This window comes from Megalops cyprinoides, chromosome 1, assembly GCF_013368585.1.
Source record: "Megalops cyprinoides isolate fMegCyp1 chromosome 1, fMegCyp1.pri, whole genome shotgun sequence".
NCBI classification, from domain to species: Eukaryota; Metazoa; Chordata; class Actinopteri; order Elopiformes; family Megalopidae; genus Megalops; species Megalops cyprinoides.
This window is the reverse complement of record NC_050583.1, coordinates 16,151,707-16,172,217: the sequence shown is the minus strand read 5'-3', so window position 1 is coordinate 16,172,217 and position 20,511 is coordinate 16,151,707. Positions and strand designations below refer to the sequence as shown.

General features: G+C 48.5%; 1 protein-coding gene across 1 annotated transcript; it reads left to right on the top strand.

The window, feature by feature from the left end:
- Positions 1 to 423: 423 nt before the first annotated feature.
- Positions 424 to 18,817, top strand: LOC118775946 (protein Wiz-like). The gene is made up of 19 exons (XM_036525966.1): positions 424 to 442; positions 1,831 to 2,002; positions 2,182 to 2,371; positions 4,720 to 4,804; positions 5,216 to 5,364; positions 5,537 to 7,087; positions 7,963 to 8,172; positions 8,499 to 8,855; positions 9,151 to 9,501; positions 11,848 to 11,979; positions 12,564 to 13,121; positions 13,570 to 14,043; positions 14,467 to 14,928; positions 15,387 to 15,914; positions 16,280 to 16,497; positions 16,741 to 17,008; positions 17,933 to 18,098; positions 18,538 to 18,712; positions 18,809 to 18,817. Exons 2-19 carry the CDS (start codon positions 1,877 to 1,879, stop codon positions 18,815 to 18,817), a joined length of 6,009 nt encoding a protein of 2,002 aa, XP_036381859.1. The 5' UTR covers positions 424 to 442; positions 1,831 to 1,876.
- Positions 18,818 to 20,511: the final 1,694 nt, after the last annotated feature.

Here is a 20,511-nt window from a genome sequence, read left to right as displayed (position 1 = left end):
CGTCTGCTTGTCTGGTCCTTGAACAAAATACTTGTAATACGGTCACGCTGCAGGGAGGCATGACGCCGTCTTTCGAAAACCTGTGGTGGGAAGGGGTTGCTACTCTCAAGTTTTTTCTTTGCCACACTCAACATGGCAGACACAGCTGGCCCGCACACTAAGTAACCCTCCTCTGTCGCCTCCTGATGTCACGTAGCTCGCCGTGGCCTGCCCTGGCTGCAGTGGAAAGCAATGGAGTCGTGCGTCTCGGCTCTGCGAAGAGCGTGCGAAAAAGAAAGCACCCCGGTGTGACAGCTTAAAAACAGCGACACACGCGGAACAAGTCACCGCACATACACACGTACTGACATAAACAAACATACACACCAGTAAAAGCATGCAGCACGGCGCCTAAACGGCCCAGGAGCTCACCTCGAACGGCAGGCAAGCCAGGCCATTCTCCGTGAGTACTTTGACAACACCGTCAGCAAGGAGCGCTTTGGACGTTAACTAACTTATAAGCATCATCTACACCAAGAAACTCTATATTTGCATAGCTTTGAGCTAACTGGCACGCTTTGGGAATCGTGATCAAATGCACTGTGCAACGCTGTGTCTGCTGAATACAGCTAGCTAGGTAGCTCTAGCTAACCAGCCGTGTTACGAAGCTAGCTTGCTACAGTTGCTCGCTAGATAATATTTATTCCGTCTTGCTGCCTTTGCTTTCATCACATGCAGTCTGGACATGTGCATCTTGTGTTTTTCTGGTCTGGTGGTCACGTTTTTTCCCCTCAATGCATAGATTTTCTAATCGTTACAAGCACATACAGTTGAAAAAGAGAGGGTGACCCATTATATATTTTTAATACAGGAGTCGGCGCCTTGCCAGTCGATTTGTAGTGATTGGTACAGTGATCGCACTTAGGAGCCCGTCACATTCTTCCACATAATAATATCTGTTTTTAAAACATGGGTAGGGTGGGGGGTTGGGGACTCCCTCTTAAGTATGGAATTCAGAAGGTCACTCATCCGTCGGTTGTAGATGCGCACCATCAATACTTGGGTATCAGTCTACGCCCCTAGAGAGCCTGGTGTCATGCCTCCAATAATCGAAACAGTAGGGTGTGCAGCTCCGTGTTCTGTATGATAACGGATTTTGGAGCTGTACAAAATTGCCATTGTGATCATGGTGGTGTACCCTGTCATTTGAATTAGTTGCAGCTTGTTTTGAAATGTAGTTATTATGGTAGTTAAGTTGATTTAGAAATACTGAAAAAATACTGACTATATTTTTATGGCAATACTGCAATCATTAGCCCTTCAGTGTATATATGGTAATCTTGAGCAAGGCTAAAAGCTACATACCTTACGATAAAATGATTGCCGAACCTCTTGGTCCAAGGTATAGTTGTCAGGGATATCTGAGGAATGTGGGCATAGCAAACAAATCTCTGCTTAACACTTTAAAATGAAACCATCACTGGCAGTGAGTTTTGATGAAGGTAGCAGAGGGAAGGGAAGGGACTTTCACAAATCACAGCCTTGTAATGTTGATTTGACATCTGATTGAAGTATAATAAAAGGCATGTCTAGTGGCAACAGGATTACCTGTTCTACAGGAATTAGTTCTGCCAAAAAAAATCCCACACAATTAGCAAAAGCATTTTTACAAACCATGACATAACCATTTTAATGGAAGAGGGCTGTTGAGGTATGTCAATAGTCTTTTTGTGTGGAGGAACTTTACAAAAGAAGAGAGAATAAAAACAAACAGCAATGTACAGTGGGATGTAGGTATAACTTTTATGTTTGTGTGTCTGCTCAGTGGCTGAGGGCTCATTTGATATGTAGACAACGAAGACAGGAGCGGGTTGGTGGACTACGGCCTTAGGGGACCATGGAGCCAGGAGAGAGCTCCTCCTCGCCCTGGAATCCCCCCAACCTAGTGACAGTCCCTGTGGACCCACTTTCATCCTCTCCCCAGAACCCAGTGTCACCTACCCTCCACGATAGCACCTTACAGGTGAGGGGGGAGAGGAGGGGGGCACAGTGAGAAAGCTGTCTTGAGTTCTGTCCTTCATAACATACACATAAGATTACTTTGGACACGATTGCTCTTTTTCAGCTCAGAGACATTCTGACTCCAATGACCGTATTTGTTCACTGTCAGGTGTGAAGTCTCCTGTGTGTTGTCCTTCACAGACCTCCTGTTCTCCATTGGTGAGGGGGGAGCACACAGACACTGGGGGCCCCTGGGATGGAAATGGGGAGGGGAGAGGGGACTCCTCGTCCAGGACAGAAACAGGGGGGGCCGCACAGAGGAGCCCTCGGCCCTCAGCCTTTCCCTCCTCCCTGGCCTGGGACTCGGACTCAGAGAAAGAGACACTAGATGGTGATCATTTCTCCTTCCTATCTCTTTTTGAGAGAACTTACTCTTTATAATGTTACCATAGCAGTCCTTGGTGTAGTGCAACCAAATACGCTACAACTATGAAGCTCATGAAGTTTTGGTGCAGTTGGCCAATTTACATGTATAGCGCCCTCTAGTGTCTGTTATCACAATTTGGAATGCAAGCAATAAAGAAAATTGGTACAGTTCGTACTCCAAAGAACATAAGTTCACAAAAGGAATGCTTCAGTCAATGAGTATTGCAGCTGCATCTGCCCCACACAAGGTCTGATGTATGGCCTGACTAAATTCTTATGGTGGGATGTCATGTGCATTTAAAATGTACAATCCTATTGTAATTTTACTACAAAAGTGATTTCTAGATGTACTGTACAAATGATAGTTAACTTGCTTCAAATGGCTTTCTTATGAATTAAATTATACACCAGATTTTTATCATTATAAAAAATTTTAATTTCAAATTTGATATGACTTCATGTAAACAGTGACATTTTAAATATTTCCCTGCATGAGGTAACTAATTTACTTGATATTGGTTGATCACTGACTTTCACCAGGGCTAAGTCAAATGCATTAAGAATGTATATGCTGGGAAGGTAGTTTTGGGTTTAGTCAGACCTGAGTAAGATTTCAGTATTTGTTTTGGATTTTCTTAGATGCATTTGAAGCACCAGAATACTTAAAAAAGTGTTTTTCATTTGAAATATTGAAAGAATTCATTGAAAAAAGACATTTCAGACATTTCAAATACATGTGTAAATATGTCTCAAATGCCTCAATTTCAGGTATTTTTATTAAATACTTCTCAAATGCCTACCAGTTACATTTCAGAGTCTTGAGAGTTAGCTGCCAAATAAATGAGATTATTTTACATATATCTTTCACGAAGTTCTGATTGCAGTAGGCAGCTCTCACAGAGTAATGACTGACCTTGCTCACTCTCAGTCTGTTTGGAACCCGTCATGTTCTTGAGGTGCAACACGGCTATCATGGCTCTGCAGTGACTCGCGGACTATGATTGTTTGTGTGACTAAAACCTACATCCTGTTTTCCAAGAACACAGCTATGTAAATGTCCCGATTGTTTTTGTGTAAAAGTTCAAAAGCATCCCTGAAATCAAATATCTTGTATTTGAAAATACTGCTAGATACCTTTACAAAAATTCATATTTGACTCGGGTATCGTTTTAATATGGGAGCGGGTTTCCCCACTTCTAAAATGCAAATTGAGGGGCTCAGTGGGAGAGGTGCTCGCCTTGAGTCCAGGCTGAGCTCTGTGGCCCGGGATCCAATGCAGCTATGTCATCTGTTGACACTGACCGGAAGCCCAGAGTGGCTGAACACATTGGCCTCATTCCAGGGAGGTTGGCCAGGGTTTCCTTGTCTCACTTCTCTCAGACACCATGCAATTTGTCAGGCGCCTGCAAGTTGCTCAGATGACATCAGTGGAGAAGCACCTACGCTCCAATGAGCGTCACTTAACCATGGTACACTGTGTGACTTACAGTGCGAAAAATAGCTGCTGGCTGCATGCGAGTGTGTCGGAGAATTGCGATTGTCTCGCCTCAGAGCTCCTGCGCGAATACAGAGGTTGTCATGGTGACATGAACTTAAAGCAAAACTGGCAATTCCAAAACTGAGTTTCATGAAGGGGAAAACTTTTTAAAAAATCAAATGCCAATAGGAACATTTGTTTTGAATTATAGGCTGCTCAGTCTGCTTTAGCTAACAAGAATAAAACAACTACCAAGTTACCATGGCTGATCATAGTTCTTGAAAGGTTTCTGAGGCCTTTGTAAACTATGCTGACTGAACAAGTGTGCCTTGGTACTCTGATGTAACACATTGCGACAAATACGACATACCGTTTGAGTTGTGGAGAACAAAAACTAAAATTGAAATCTTACAATATCTGGAGTAAGCATGAAAATACTGAATTCTGTATTATTTCGTTGTCCAGTTGTTTAAAATTAGCCTCAGTGCCTTTAATTTGGAAAGAAGCTGAGAATAAGTGGCCATCTCAGAAAGATTATCCAGTACCAGAAGTAAAATGGGCCGACACCTCCACTGCCAGTGTGACTATATGTTTATAGTGCGTGTCATCTGCAAGTGACCTGTCAATACTCGTGCTCAAAATTTGCTGTTAATGTACTCGCTACCAGAAAGTCGCAATTCATCCCAAGTTATTCAGGCAGTGCTCAGTTGGAAGAGTGTCCTGTAATATTTACGTGACTCCTGTTCTTTTTGCGGTGAATTTTACCTGTGAGTTGTTTGTACATGGTTGTGGATATTGCTGTTGATGTTGTTGTTGTCTTTGCTGTCGTGTGTCAGAGGAGGAGCTACAGCACTTTTCTAACCCTCACGGTCTGGCAGCTCACAGCCCAGGATCCCCTGCCTTGGGACACAGGCAAGAAAGGTGAGACAGAGGGGACAGGGAGCTGAGGTCAGGATGCACAGGGAGGGCGTGCAGGTCGTAGCTGTACAGAGACCGAGGAGAGAGAGAGACAGCCAAAAGCATGCTGCAAGAGTGAGATCAGGAGAGAGAGACGGGCAGAAACGCACAGGACACAAAGATTGACAGGGGATGAGGGAGATAAAGTGGAAGAGAGCGAAACACACAGATAAGGGGAGATAGAGGCCATTTTAAGTCAGATCGACCAACGAGACAATTAGAGCCACATGTATAACCTGTTCAGCTCACGTCTCCATCTGTCCTACTATCGATGTCCAAATCAGCAATGTGTGACCTGTTTAGTTATCTGTGTTGCAACCTTTCTGTCACCGCTCAAGTCTCACGCTGCCTTTTTTTTTCCCCTTTTCCCTTCAGAGCGGACAGTGAGGGTGACAAAGCACCTGACAAACTACAGCACTTAAACCCTGAAAGTGACCCACCTAGCCCTGCGGATGGGCGGGACCAAGGCGGGGCCAGCACACAAAGAGATCAGCCAAAGACAGCAGAGCCCAGCTCACCAGACTGTGAGTATGAGGAGGATTACTGACGTGCTGTTAACGGGCTTAGTGTCAATGCACGTACGCTTCGATGGTGGAAATTATTTTGTCGTCAACCTCAGATTCTCATCGGTCGTGCGGTAGGATTGTTGTCTTTGTCGGTATAATATAGCTGTTCTTCACTTCTTTTCCTCTCCAGCTGAAGACCATGGTGACGGAGAGTTAGCAGAGAAGGTGTCTGCTGAGCCGTTGTTGTCAGAAGCGAAACCAAAGGATGGACGCCCAAAGGGAGAGGGGGAGAGGGACAGGCAGAAGGGGAAGGAAGAGGGGAAGGTGCTGGATGTGTACACCTTCCCCGGGGACTCGGATCCCGAAAGCCCCCCTCCGGCGCCCTGGGCACACTGCACCTTCACCCAGCGTAGGAAGAGGAAGAGAGCTCTGCTGAAGCCCTTCTCCGGCCTGGGCTCCACGCAGGGCACACCACTGACGACGGGGAGGGGCTTGAAGGGCAGCCCCCTGGGGGCAAGGGAGGGGGCGCTGCCAGAAGTGGGGGGCGGGGTCTTCGAGTTCAGAGATGAGGAAGAGAATGACAGTGTGGGCCAGGGCCTGGCAGAGGAAGTGGAGAGGGAGAGAGCGGTGGACGAGGAAGCGGCCCATCAAGAGGTGTTCACGTGCGTGGAATGTAGCATATACTTCAAAAAGCAAGTCCACCTGCGGGAGCACATGCATCAGCACTGGCAGAACGCGGGGCAGAGGAGGTGCAGCGAGGGGGAGGGCAGGCGCGATGGAGGCAAGGCGGGGAGGTTCCAGTGCGCCGAGTGCGGTTGGGAGCTCGAGACCCGGGCGGCGCTGGCCGACCACCGCAGGCAGCACCAGGAGTCCCGGCAGAAGATCCTGGCGGAGCTGAACAAGCTGAACGCGGACGGGAAGGGAGCGGGGGAGCTGGGGGCGGCGACGGAGACGAGCGGCGCGGCCGCGGCTCCTCCCCCCCGGCTCCGCTGCCCCAAGTGCAACTTCGGCACGGACTCCTCGCGGGTGTACGTGGAGCACGCCAAGATGCACATCAAAGAGCGCAACAGCCAGCGCTCCAGGGGAAAGGGCCTGCAGTCGCCTCTCGGCCCCGTGGGCCTCTACCGCTCCTCCTCCTCCAGCCCCACGGGCCTGGCCTCGCTTCTGCACTGCGAGCTCTGCAGCTTTCGGGCGTCCAGCCAGACTGTTCTGAGGGAACACCTGCGCCTCTCCCACCCCTCCTGGCCCGCAGCCTGGGATGAGGGGCTACAGGAGGAGGGCTGCCCTGGGACCAGTCGCGATTTCCTCAACCCGGCTCTCCTACCGCAACGCCCCGATGAGGAGTCCCACTCCCGGCTGGTCGCGCAGGCGCTCACTGGGCCCCTGTCAGTCCGAGGAAGGCCGGGGATCGGCAAGGTTAGCCTGAAAGTGGGCACCGCCACCAAAGGAGGTCCCTACTCTCCCCGCCCCCAGCCATCCCCGCCTGCGTCTGTGAGCCTAAGTGTGGGACCTCGCCGCAGGGATGTGGCGTTCAAGAGCATTGGAAATCGGAGGGCAGGGAGAGGAGGGAGGGAAGGGGCGGCTTTGACACTGCCTTTAACCAGGTCCGAATCGCAGCCTTCAGAAACGGGAAACACAGAGGACCAGGACCAAAACACAGACCAGGTCACCCAGCAGAACCAACAGCAGAGCCCCGCTGCAGTGAGGTCAGAGCCTCACGCCAGCAGACAATGGACCCCAGGTGAGACCCACTGCAGAAGAGTGATGTCCTCTTCATTGAGGAAACTGAGGTCACGGCTGTTGATCGTCCAAGTATCGAATGCAGCCAAGCAGATACATTACTGCAGATTAAGTGTGATTAAAAAATTCAGCACAGGGTGGTTGCATTTCTTCTGAGGAGTTGCACAATGTCTTTATGCTGCTGTGAATGAACGTTCTCAGCTCATGACCATAAATCAGTGCATTTCCATGACCAATAATATTCCACACACATTCTGAATATTATTGAATGTTCCAGATGTGAATGCATGCGAGATCATAATATTTGTAGTACGGTGTACTGTAATTTTGAAGTTAAATAAATGTGTTCTGTTTTCTTCAGTTGGTATGCACAATGTTTTAGCTCCCTGTTGTGTGCATTGCAGCATGTGTGTCTGTAGTTTTTTTTTTGTTTAGCACATTTTAATGACTTCTAATGCATAACAGATAACGGCAAATCAAATTCTGTAGGTAACCAAACTATAAAAAATAAATATAATTGAATTTTCCGTTGAGCCCTTATTTACAGTGAAGTATATTGTATACTCAACCCCTTCTTTGTACATTTAACAGAATAAAACAGAAGCAATTTGGTTTAAGTACCTTTTTTGAGGGTAAAAGAGCAGCACTCTACTCCTTTCGGTCCTTCTGGGGTCCCCAATGTCAACTCCACATTGCTTGCACCACTTATCTGTAGTCATCTTTTATTGCTGTCACTCAACAAACGGAATAACCAGAGATGATTTGGCACGAAACGTTTGGGTTCCATGAGTCCAGCTGTACTGTATGTATACGGCTGACCTGGAGGCCCTGAGAAACGTCCCCTGTGACTGACCCGAGTTGCCCTTGCCTTCTCAGCAGACTCAGTGGAGGTGCCTGCCCTGGCCTTGCAGCTGAAGCGCAGTTTCTCAGACAGCCTTCGCGGGGCTTCGGAGAGCCTGGGGCTGTCAGAGGGGCAGCAAAGCCAGCTCAGACACATGCTGCCCCTGGTCCTCATTGAGCCCTTCCACTTCAGTCCCAGAACTCCCTCCTCAGTTCCCGGCCTTGGGGAAAGTGTCAGGGCATCGGGTGAGTGGCAGTTAAGGTCATGGCGTTTCATGACGTTAATGTGACAGGGCAGTTACGCATTACACACCAGTACATTTCCTCCTTGTCCCCTTGTAAAAAGGTTCAACATATAACATTTTCTTAGATATTTCATATTTTTTATGTCTAATATATATGTTTTTAATGTCTGTGTATCAGAGTATATTGTATTGTGTTTTTGTCTGCCATTCCCATTGCCTTCCACCACTGAGTCCTTCATTATTTTTGTTTAGAACAGTGAGATAACTGTATGGAAAAATAACAATCTCATGGTAGTGACTTGTAACCATTCTTGCATATCTCTTCAGGCGACTTCTCCACTTTCCTGGACAACTTGGGCTGCTCTGTGGTAGAAAAGGTAGAAGAAGAAGACGACGAAGAAGAGAACGAGGAGCATAATGATGAAGATATGGACGACAAAGATGACGAAGAGAATCTTTTCCTACCAGACGACGCAGTTGGGGAGGAGGTGGGATTGCTGAAGAACATCGAGAGGAAGTGTCCGTACTGTCCTGACCGTTTTCACAATGGCATTGGCCTGGCCAATCATGTGAGGGGACACCTCAACCGAGTGGGAGTCAGCTACAACGTGCGCCACTTCATCTCCCCGGAGGAAGTCAATGCCATTGAGAGGAAATTCTCTTACCAAAAAAAGAGGAAAAAAGGTAGGAATTGGGAGAATAGGGAATGTAGAAAAGCAGACATGAGGGAAGAAAGCTGTTTGTATCAAATTGATTTTCAAAGCCATTAAAAGGTATTTCAGCTGTACTAAGTGGTAAAAAGGTGATTAATCAATAAGTGATGTGAAGGAAAAGGATTAAAATGCATTTCCTCATATATGCACAGTACAAGAAAAAAAGTTATGTTAAGAAGTAGAAGAGAAATTGTAGAATGAAGATATGATGAAATGGTAATATTCCGCATATCTCTATCTTAATAATCCTCCCCCTCTCTATCCAGTAGCTAACTTTGACCCAGACACCTTCAGCCTGATGCACTGTGAGTTCTGCAGTGCAGGCTTCGACACCCGAGCAGGCCTGTCCAGCCACGCCCGCGCCCACCTCCGGGACTTCGGCATCACTAACTGGGAGGTGACCGTGTCGCCCATCAACATCCTTCGGGAGCTCTTCTCCAGCCGCCCGGACCTAGTTCTTCCCACAGCGCCCCCAAGCAGCCCCCCTCTGGACCCTGACACGGACGACGAGGAGCTGGCGGTCACAGGGGTGAGCCAGGGCGGGGCTGCGGATAGTGCGTTGGCATCTCTTCCATCCTCCCCGCAACCTCCAGCTTTGTTGACCACTCAACCACAAGGTGAGTGATAGGGTTTTATTCCTGTTGCCTACGAAATGATGTGTGTGGCTGAGCACAGCAGTATCGGGTAAAGTTCAGCTTATCGTAAGAGGAGATATTTTTGGGATGTGCGACATACACTTTCAGCTTTGTACCCAACATGTGAATCCTCATGTAAACCTATAAAAGCTGGTGACCTAAATGAGAACCTCAAAAAATAAAGACTGGAGGAGAGAGGTTGCTTAAGGGAGGCAAAATTGTACCAAACAATATAGAAGAGCCACTTGGTGTTGCTTTTGTGTCTTTGTGTTTATACGTGATTTGTATCACGCATAAACCAGGTAACAGGACAGTCAAATCTTTAACATCTGATTCAGAGTAAATGCAAAGTTTTTAGATCAGTGTGATCTTCGCAAGGTAGCACTGAGGTGTGTAACTGTGATCTCTGTGGCAAATGATTAGTGTGTGATTACCCAATGCAGTGAGGAGAAAGTGCCAGTATTTATTTTCACAAAATGAATGTGGCTTAATTTAATGCTTTGCAGGAAGCCATAGGTGTGGCAACAGTGATTTGTAATTGACTGGCACTAGTAACTATTGAGCTGTATTGAGTATTCAAAGTGGCCATATTTTATTTATGTTTTAATATTTTTTATAGTGTTTTCGTATTTCATGGCACGCAAATATTGTGTGCAGATTCACTGATCAGCATGCAGTCTGAACTGGGTTATGCTTTGGGTATATTGAATAGGAGGTGCCATCTGTAAGAGGAATGTAAATGGAAAAGCTGCATGGGGTTTTAAATGTGATGCGAATATTATATCAGAATAACATTCAAGCTTCTTCAGCCCAGTCTTGTGTCGATTAGTTGTGCCGAGCGGTTAGCTAGCGTCTACGCCCTTAGCTCGATTGGTCACGCCTTAATTTAGCGATGCATGTGGACTCGGCAAAATGGCCGCTTCCACCTCCCCGCAGACACAAACAATAGCAGAACAACAATCTGGTACCGCCGGGCCAGACTCCGGTGCCGTGCTGCTAATCAACGGTGAGTACGAGTCAATCCATGTATCCCCCGTGGATAGCTCGGTATGTGATATTTATGAAGACACCGGGACTCCGGCAATCATCACACCTCTCACGATCGGTAGACAGCCAGCGATCTTCTGGATTACAATAGCTATCTAGCAAGCTAGCTATCCATCAAAGCAGAATTGTAGCTACGTCTATGAGGCCATTTCAAATCGCTGTCAGTGCTGTATATAAATGACGAGCCTGGTATCTGTGCGGCTCGCGAGATATCGCATAGACTGCTGAGCCAAATGTAAGGTTATGAAAACCAAATCCCAAATTCACTTTTTGGTGTCATTCACAAAGGTAGCTAGTGCTAGCTAGCTCGCTTGCTAGCAACTATGCGTGGCTTCTTGCAGGGAGGCGCGCTAACCAGGACCAGTTAGTAGTGTCCTCTTTCGCTCCCATTTAATGATGCATTGAATCAATAATTGAAGTACAATGCATCATAACCATCTAGCGTTATCTTGCTAATCTGTTAAGACTGCTGCTTGTAACGATGCGCAGTTTCCATTTGGGTTTTTTTCTGGGAAGCCCTTGGGTTTTCTAATCAAAAAAATGACTTGGGGTATCTTGAAGTTCCTTACTCATCACTGCTGTAAGTCGTGTAGTATAGCTGTTCAGTGTGGTTATGTGGTATAAAAGTGAAACTAACCGATCGTTAAATTTGAATGTTCGCCAGGTTACGTTCAGAGTATTTGCACTTTTCGTAAGATGGTATGTGAAGCACGTTATTGGAATAGTCTTAACTATTGAAAAAAACTCGCACTTCATGCTGACGTTGCACATTTAAATTGGAACTTACCGAGGCGAGCCGTTTCTATACAGTTTCTGGAAAGAAGGTGGTTAGCTCGCTGCGGAGGTACTGATAAAACTAAACGTTTGATTAAGATGTATACTCTTGAAATGTAATGGTAAGAAACAACGTTGTGTGTTGGTATGGCGAAATAGTGATAAGCGGTAACCTATAGTTTCGCTATGATTATCAGTATTAACGTAATTTAAGATAAATGTAAATGTAATTGTAGCTTTGTGTCATAGCTGTGTTTGGAATACTTCAGACATGAATAAGTGTCATAGTCGCGCAAGGTGCTGTAGGCTGAACTGCTCCATGGTTGTGTAGATCGGTCCTTCAGTTGCCATTATTTCTCTTGAAAAATAATGGCAACTGAAAAAACAGTATTTTACAAACATTGTTTGATGAAACATTAAAATATTTACCAGTGAATGGGTATATTAATTCCTACAACTTGGAATTGTTCCTTCTTGGCATACTTATGATTGTGTCATTTTTTTCAGGTGTAGAGGAGGACGAGATGCCCACAGTGGAGAGTGTGACTCCAGGCTCTGGGAGGAGGAGTGTGGTCCCCTCAGACGCTGGAGCTAAACATATAGACACTGCCACACCCAAGGAGGAGCCAGATGCCAAGGGTGAGAGTGGGGTGGGAGAGGAGGAGAATAGAGGGAAGTGCTGGGTGTAAGGGCACGGGGAGAGAATGAGTCAATGAAGGTGAAAAAATGAAACAGGAGATCTGAACAGAAGGAGAAATGAAGAGAGGAAGGATAGAGGGAAACGTTTGGGATTGGCTATGAGGTGTGTAGTAGGGTGGCAATGGGATCTTATGATGTGGGGTTGTGTGCGGTGGCATGAGGGGGTTACAGGCTAGGAAATGAGACAGGATAGAGTTAGGGTGGAAATCAGAAAGAATTTTGCTTTTTGTTTTAAAATCTGAGCTTTTTCCAAGTGTAGTCATTTCAGATGTAAAACTTTTTGTGACGAGGCTACATGCAAAGGGAAGTATTCGGTCATGCGGCACTTCTCATACTGTGACTCTGTATGTGGCTTTTGCTTGTGTCGCACTCTCCGTTACTTGTGGGTCCCTTTGGATGAAAGCATCTGTCAAATGAATAGATGTAATGGTAATGTGATTGCATTTCTGTGTTTTCAGTTCTAGGTGATTTTCTTTCTTTTTGTTGCCCTTGCTTTGTCTCTCATTCTGATTCCCTGCCCCCAGCCACCAGCCTGTTGCAGTGTGAAGTGTGTGGGGCGCCCTTTGAGACCAGGCGGGGCCTGTCCAGCCACGCCCGCTCGCACCTTCGGCAGCTGGGCATCGGGGTGTCGGAGAGCAGCGGGGCCCCTATCGACCTGCTCTACCAGCTCATCAAGGAAAGGGACGGCCACTTCACATCAGCGGTGCCGCACGCGTCCACAGCCAAGAAACAGCACCAGGGCTCGCCCACCCCCCGGAAGGACATTGGGGCCAAAGTGGGATCCAAAGTGGCTGTCCTGGAGAGCAAGCCCGCCTCTCTGTCCCCTCTCGCCACTGCCACTAAGGCGACGGCCTCCTCCAGCCGTTCTTCCTCACCCTCCGCCCTGGTCAAGTCCCGCTCCACCTCCCCTTTGCTGAGGAAGGCCCCCATCTCTTCCCTCCTGCCTGCCTCCTCTCCTCTCCGCTCCATGGACTCCAAGCCCAGCAGTGGGAAGGCTGCCTCTGCCTCTGCCTCCAGTGCCCCCCCTGCCTCTACCAAGCCTTTCTGGGCCCCGCAGGAGACGGATGCCCCCCTCAACCTAAGTATGGGACAGGGACCTATGCTGTCACTGCGTGTGTGGCTGTACTCAGTCACATTTTCTGTGTGTTGCAGTTGGTGTAACTGTTTTCCTTGGCAGATGGATGTGTTTTGTAATGTAAACAGAATGCTGGCAGGTATTTGATGTAAGGAGAGCAGTACATTTATTTTTGGCTCTACCACAAGTCTGTCAGGATTGTGTAAAATTAGTCGTTTATGTACTAAATTGACATCTTTTGTTTCATTGATGTTTGTTAATTCTCTAGCATTTTGCTAATTACACTTAATTCTGTTCTGCTTTGTAAAGCATCCTCAAGATACATTAGAAGGTTAGGATTGCTTAATTGCAAGGCAAGTCTTGCCAAATCGCCCACACACACACGCCCCACCCCCCACACTTCAGTCTGTTTACTTAAATCACACACTGAGTTAGTTATTCTCTCTCTTCTTTAGCGATGGAGGTAGATGCCAGTAAGGACATTGTGTGCCAGCTTTGCGGCGCCTGGTTCGAGACGCGTAAGGGCCTCTCCAGCCATGCCCGTGCCCACCTCCGCCACTTTGGGGTCGTGGATGCTGAGACCAAGGGCTCCCCCATTGACTATCTCAACCAGATGATCCACACGGATGACTTTAAGCACAGAGCCAGCTCGCTGCTGCCCGAAGATTCCGAAGAGCTCGGTGGCGTCTCTTCCAACCTGTCCCCACCCTCCACCTCTTCCTCCGCCAAACGCCCTTCTGTCTCCACCCCGTCCCCTGGAATGTATAAGGCCGTCTCGGTGGGGGGCGGGTCGGGCTCCAAATCCAGCCCCTCCTCTCCGCTGTCTCCGCTGTCTCCCCCCAGAAAACGGTACAAGCCCTCCGCCGCCGACAGGGCGAGCTTGCAGGTCTTTCGTTTGAGTGGTGGAGAGTTGACGCCCATCACCCATGGTAAGTCTGTGCATGGCAGGTGTGAACTAAAACAGGACAAAAGAGTATTGCATTACATTATTGTCATTTAGCAGGCGCTCTTATCCAGAGTGACTTACATAGGCTACAAATTTATGCTATCCATTTGTACAGCTGGATGTTTGACTGAGGGAATTTTGGGTTAAGTACCTTGCCTAAGGGTCCAGCAGCAGTGCCCCAACAGGAAAAACTATGCTGCATAGTAAAATAAAATGGTCCAGTGCATCAGTGTGGGGAAAAGGTGAGTCAAGCTGTATACAACCAGTCCAAAGCTCAGTACAGCCCATGCCGTAAGAAGCCATGCTGCAGAAGACATTGTGAAACTGTGTTGCAGTGTTTCAGTTGAGCACAGTCTGCTGCGATATTGGCCTTGCGTAATACGCAGTATCTTTCCCTCTCCCTCAGGCGAGCCGGTGAAGGAGATTGGCTGCGAGTTCTGCGGGGAGTACTTTGAGAACCGCAAGGGTCTGTCGAGCCACGCCCGCTCTCACCTGCGCCAGCTGGGCATCACCGAGTGGTCGGTCAACGGCTCGCCCATCGACACCCTGCGGGAGCTGATCACCCGCCGCGGGCTTCCCTGCGCCCTGCCGCTCCGCCCCCTCAAATCGCCACCTCCGTCCCCAGGGTCGCCCCGCTCCCCCACCTCCCCCGGCCTCCTCAAGCGTTTGCCCTTCCCCTCGCTCCAGCCTACGGCCCGCAAGATGGGCGGCATGTCGGCAGCGGCTCTGGCGGCCAAGCTGAAGCCCGAGCCCATCCAGGTGGAGCTGGCCGTGCCGGGTGGCGCCGAGGGGGCGGGGAACGTCGGGAGTTACACGTCTGAGCCCCTCCCTCAAAGCTGGCCTGACACTGTCCTCCCCCTCAACCTGGGTGAGTGTGGGCCACAGCATGGGAGTCTGATACAGCTCCTGCCAGCTCCTGCTCCTGTCCCTGTAAGCTTAGGGTCCGACTCCATGTGTCTGCTTGCGTGTTAGCTCCTTACTTTCTCCTGCTCGCAGTGGGCTTCTCTTTCCCTATGACTTTATCTTGTGGTTTGTCCTTGTTTATGATTCAAAATATACAAAACTTACAGTAGTTTAACTGGAGATGAAGTGCAAGAAATGAATTGTGTCATGTCAGAAAACATAAATTGCAGTTGAAATATACATTTTACATAAATGAATATCAGTCAGTAATGCAGCTGTTAAATATGTCTGCCGAGTGAAGTTTTACTTATAGTAGTTTCTCTAAAGGTCACCTAGTATTTTGACTCTGACAGGTCTTTGGTCTTGCTTAATTAAATTGTGAAAAAGAGATTAAATTAACATATTGATGTGTTCTCTGCGCAGCCAAAGGTCCAGAGCCCGAGCCGACTCGAGACATCCGCTGCGAGTTCTGCGGGGAGTACTTTGAGAACCGCAAGGGTCTGTCGAGTCACGCCCGCTCTCACCTGCGCCAACTGGGCATCACCGAGTGGTCGGTCAACGGCTCGCCCATCGACACCCTGCGGGAGCTGATGCGCAAGAAGGGCGCCACCGCCGCGGGGCAGGTGAAGAAGGAGCCCGGCTTGGGTGGCAACGCCTCCTGGGAGGAGCTCGGCTTCCTGTCCTCCAAGTTCTCCCGCAAGTCCCCCGTCAGCATGCTGCACGCGGGCTCCCGCCTCCTGAAGCAGGGCCTGGGCGGGCTGTCCCTCCCCGTGTCCCCGCTCAACGGGAAGGGGAGCGCGTTCCTGGGCACGTCTCCGCTGGGGAAGAGGTCGCTGGCGGACGAGGGGCAGTCCTCGGAGAGGCCGTCATCCAAGACATTCTCGACTCCGCCGCTGGACTTCTCCTTCAAGGGGAAGTCCTCTCCGGACAAGTATGGGGCCTCTCACTCGGGTGAGCCAGCACAGGAACGCTCATGTACCACTCTGATGAAACTAAGTCTTACGTTTTACTATCTTAGAAGTTCCCTCTCTGTTTTTGCTGTGGCTGTTTCTAAAATAATTAGTTTTATTCACTAAGTGGAGTGGGAGCCCTGCCGAAGCTCTATAAAGCTTAGTTGAGAGGCAGAGTGGCATAAAGTACATTTTAAAGACCTGGATGGGGATTGAACTGTGCAAGCTTTCAGTATCAGCATGGACACTTGCCCAGTGCCACTAAACAGACCTTTCTCCTCTGTTTGACAGCTGACTAATGTTCATCTCCCTCTGGTCTTGTCCCTTCCCATCATCCTCCTCTCCTCCCCTGTCCTGCTCCCTCAGCGTCGGACGCCAGCTGTGAGCTGTGTGGGTTCTACTTCGAGAACAGGAAGGCTTTGGCCAGCCACGCCCGGGCACACCTGCGGCAGTTTGGCGTGACGGAGTGGTGTGTGAACGGCTCCCCCATCGAGACCCTGAGTGCCTGGATGCGCAGCAAGCCGCACAAGGTGGCCGAGATGCACCGGCGCTACATGCAGGGTGACCGGCCCTTCCCCAAGAAGGTAAGAGACGGCAGGGGCCACCAGAGCTTATTGCTGAAAGCCACGTTAAGGAATTAAGCCAGGTTTTATTAGGGGCTTTAATAGTTTTTGTCTGTCTGTACCTTTAATTGGCAGACTGCTTCCTCTCGTTATTGAATTTACTTTAATTTTGTCGGTTCTTCATTTTCTCAATGTTTATTTGTGCTATATTTGGAACAGGCGTCTTTCTGGCCTCCCCTTACCCGCTGCCTCTTTCCATTGCAGAAGTGTGGCTCCTCCCCCTCTCCATCTGATTCGGACCACATGTCCCCTGGAGTGTCTAAGCCCCTGTCCTCCCAGCGGCCCTCCCTGGGGCTGCCCCTCGGTAGGCGGGCTGGCCGCGAGGTCACGGGGGGCACGTGGGGGACGTCCCGGGCGGCGCAGGGCCGAGCCGAGACCAGCTCCTCCTTCCAGCAGGGCCCGTCCCGCCAGGCATCTGCTCTGCCTCATTCCCAGGTGGCCCGCAGCGAGCTCAACGTCCGCTCGCCCCGAGGTGAGGCTCTCTCTCTCTCTCTCTCTCTCCCTCTCTCTCTCTCTCTCTCTCTCTCTCTCCCTCTCTCTCTCTCTCTCTCCCTCTCCCTCTCTCCCTCTCTCCCTCTCTCTCTCTCTCTCTCTCCCTCCCTCTCTCTCTCTCTCTCTCTCCCTCTCTCTCTCTCTCTCTCTCTCTCTCACACAGACGCACGCACGCTCACATGCACAAGGCAGTGTCTCGTACACACCAATATGCAATGTGTTAGTATTTACAGCATCAGTCAAAAGTTTGGACAACCCGTGCTCATAGAACGGTTTCCTTTATTTTTACTATTTTCCACATTGTAGCGTAATAGTAAAGATATCAAACCAAAAATAGAATATGCAGTGATCAAAAAGGTGTTAAACAAATCAAAACTACCTTATATTTTAGATTCTTCAAAGTACCCAAGTATATTTTTTAAAATTAAATTTATTTTGGAAGGCAATTCATACACAAAACTGCGCAATTTAATTTATATTTGTCTAACAAACAGATTTCAAGTATTTAAATGCAAGTCTTTAGATCAGAATGTCTTTGATTGCATGCTTCCCATTATCTTAATAAGGTGAGTCCTTTGACTGGTACTGTAGATGCATGTAAAATGGTGCACTTGCACAGAGGTATTACTGAGTTAAACGTTATTGGGTATGTCATAAGAGATGTCGTAAAGACAATAAATGAGGCATCGGTCTCCATGAAACCATTTAGGTAGTTGCTGTTTCACAATCTGGTTTACAACCACCATCTTTTACACCGTTTGTAGGAGGCCAATCTGTTTTATAGTTGAAATAAAAATAGTTTTATAGTGAAATCAAGATGTACTTCTGGAGAAAGGCTGGGTGTGAGCACCCAGAACAGGAGCATAGACTCGATGACTAACGGTGTCTTCATGTCTCTTTCCAGGCTTTGAGCGCCGCCCCCCCAAGCACTTGTCCCACTCTGAGAGCGGGGAGAGGGAAACAGGCCCCCCACAGCCCCCTCGTACCGGCACCATCCCTGCCCTCGTGCCAAAGCCACCCACCACCCCCCTGGTCAAGCTGGTGGGGAAAATCTACTCTCTCAAGTGCAGGTGAGTCAGAGGAGGCTTGTTTTCATGTCTTCATATTCAGCTCTTTACTCATGTCTTTGGTGTTTTAATGTTGAGTAATGCATACTCGCCCTGCGGTTGGGTACGTGAAAACTCCAGTGTAGCTGGTTTTACATACAGATACAGTGACTGTATGTGGTCTGTCTGTCCGGTGAATGAGTTTGATTTATTGGAAGATGGTAGTGCTGGAAGAAACGCACGCTTTTTTCAGCCAGTCAACATGAGGACCAGTAGTCTGTTCTGAAACATGCTGTAGTAACTGCATATCTGCCCATGTTTCGGTCCCTGCAGTGCAACCGGTGAGCCATAGCAATTTAAAGAGAGGATTTAATGGAAGAAACCCATGAATAGGGGATGCTTATTGAATAAATGTGCAGTGGCAGTGCATTGATACTAACAGCGTCTGTCCTCTCTCCCCCAGGTTCTGTGAGGTGGAGTTTCATGGCCCCCTCTCCGTGCAGGAGGACTGGGTCAGACACCTGCAGCAGCACATCCTGGATCTCAACTTCAATAAGCCCGTTCCCTCCTCGACGCCCATCCCGGCGGACGCGCCCGTCCCCAACCCGGCCCCCGTTCCGGGGATCACCCCCACCCCCGTCCCCACGTCGACCTCGACGCCGACCCCCACCCCCACCCCCACCCCGGCATCCACCCCCACTCCCACACCTGCCCCTGTCCCCGTTCCTGCACAGGCCGTCTAGACCCCCCCCTCCCCTTCCCTCTCCCCCACCCTGAGAATCTCTCCCTCCTTCTTCTTTCCTCTCTCATTCTCCCATCCAGATCCTCTCTTTACCCTTTCTTGTATTTTCTGCCACTCGTCAGTTGTTTTAAAAGTGTTTTAAAAGTGTTTTTTTAAAAGAAAAGATTTCCTCCAAAGAACTTGCTGAAGTGAGTGCCCGTTCCTCTGTAGACACTAAAGAGATGGGCGTGTCTGTTAGTGTGACCGAGCAAGCGGAAGCCTCCCTCTCTTTTTTTAGGCTGTCAGCACAGTTGCTCGCAGTGGTTTAAGAAGGTCGGTCTTATTTCAAGTGACAAGAAGGAAAGAGCCTCCATTGTCTCCTTTCGTTGGAGGTTTCTCGATCAACATGTATATACAGTATAGTCGTATTTATTCCGAATAAGATAACTTGTTAGGGTGTTGATGTCCCTACACAGATAGCTCCACTGCACAAGAGATAGAGAGAGAGGGAATGCCAAGCACAACCATACACAGGCCTTGCAGTGGTCCTGCCCCATTTCATCATTCGGAGGATGCACTCGGACCTTGCGAGGGTGGGTCCCGCTAGTTACTTAAGCGCACAGGTGAACTTTCTGAAGTAGGAGGGGTCAAAGGATTGAACGTTTTTAGAGGGACCAGGCCGTTTCACTTGTTGTGAAAGGGATCTGGCTCAAGTCTGGCTTGGTTTCCTTAAACAGACACCGTTTGCCTCTGTCGTATACGCTACATGAGATATCAGTCTTCTGTCGTTAATTTATTGCACATTTGAATGTGTTTTAACTTCTTTTTTCAGTATATGAAGCTGAATAGAATGTATTGCTACTGTTGGAGAACCGGGACAAAAGTGGATTGCCCCCTTAACACACTGTGACCAAAGGCACAGAGGCAGTGTGTGTTTGCCTGTTTGTGTGTGTATGATCGCAAGACAACAGTCAACGGACAGCCCGCATGTGGAAACAATATGTCTGCTTTCTGACCCATATTGAATGAAAACGGGCAAAACTAGTGAGGCTTTTTCTGATGGTTTTTATGGGTTTAACAGATTCAAAGATTTCCCTAAACTTTCATTGTGTCCATGCAAGTAATACAACACTACTGAAGTCCTATACCGGACACCTGAGATTTACTGGACTCGAGTCCCAGTGTGTTGCTACCAACCGGCTGCGCGCCAGAGCGTCAGGATTATGGCTGTCATTCACTCAGTATGTGCCAAAGAGTCTGTTTGCTCCTGTCTTGCCTCAGTGCATTGTTTACATAAACAGATCCCTGCGAAACTGAACCAAGCTGCCTCAGGCCTGGTGGCGTACTCTCACAGCGGCTGGCAAAAGCGCCGTTTCGACGCTGTGTCGTGGCAGTAAGCCGCCAGGGCACCAGGCACGCTGGTTTTTTTTTTTGAAGGTAGGGCTCTGTGTATGACTGTCCATACTGTCAGTTAAGTGAAGCAATAACAGGAGGGTCCATGTTCAAGCTATTGAAGTCTGTTTCAGCATTAACAACATTCCCCTGACTGTCTGACCCTCTTCCTACCCCCCCCCCCCCCCCCGACTATATATATATATAAACTACATGTACAACGGCTAAGACTATTATTGTTATTTACCTCTATTAATGGCTAGCTATAAAATGTGATCTTAACTTCTTTATTGTAATTTGATTTTAACTTTTTTACGCTTTGTT

Coding starts and splice junctions, on each gene's coding strand:
- LOC118775946 (XM_036525966.1), top strand. CDS start 1,877: ATGGAGCCAGGAGAGAGCTCCTCCTCGCCCTGGAATCCCCCCAACCTA. Junction 9,502..11,847: donor GTTGACCACTCAACCACAAG/GTGAGTGATAGG, acceptor CATTTTTTTCAG/GTGTAGAGGAGGACGAGATG. Junction 11,980..12,563: donor GGAGGAGCCAGATGCCAAGG/GTGAGAGTGGGG, acceptor CCCTGCCCCCAG/CCACCAGCCTGTTGCAGTGT.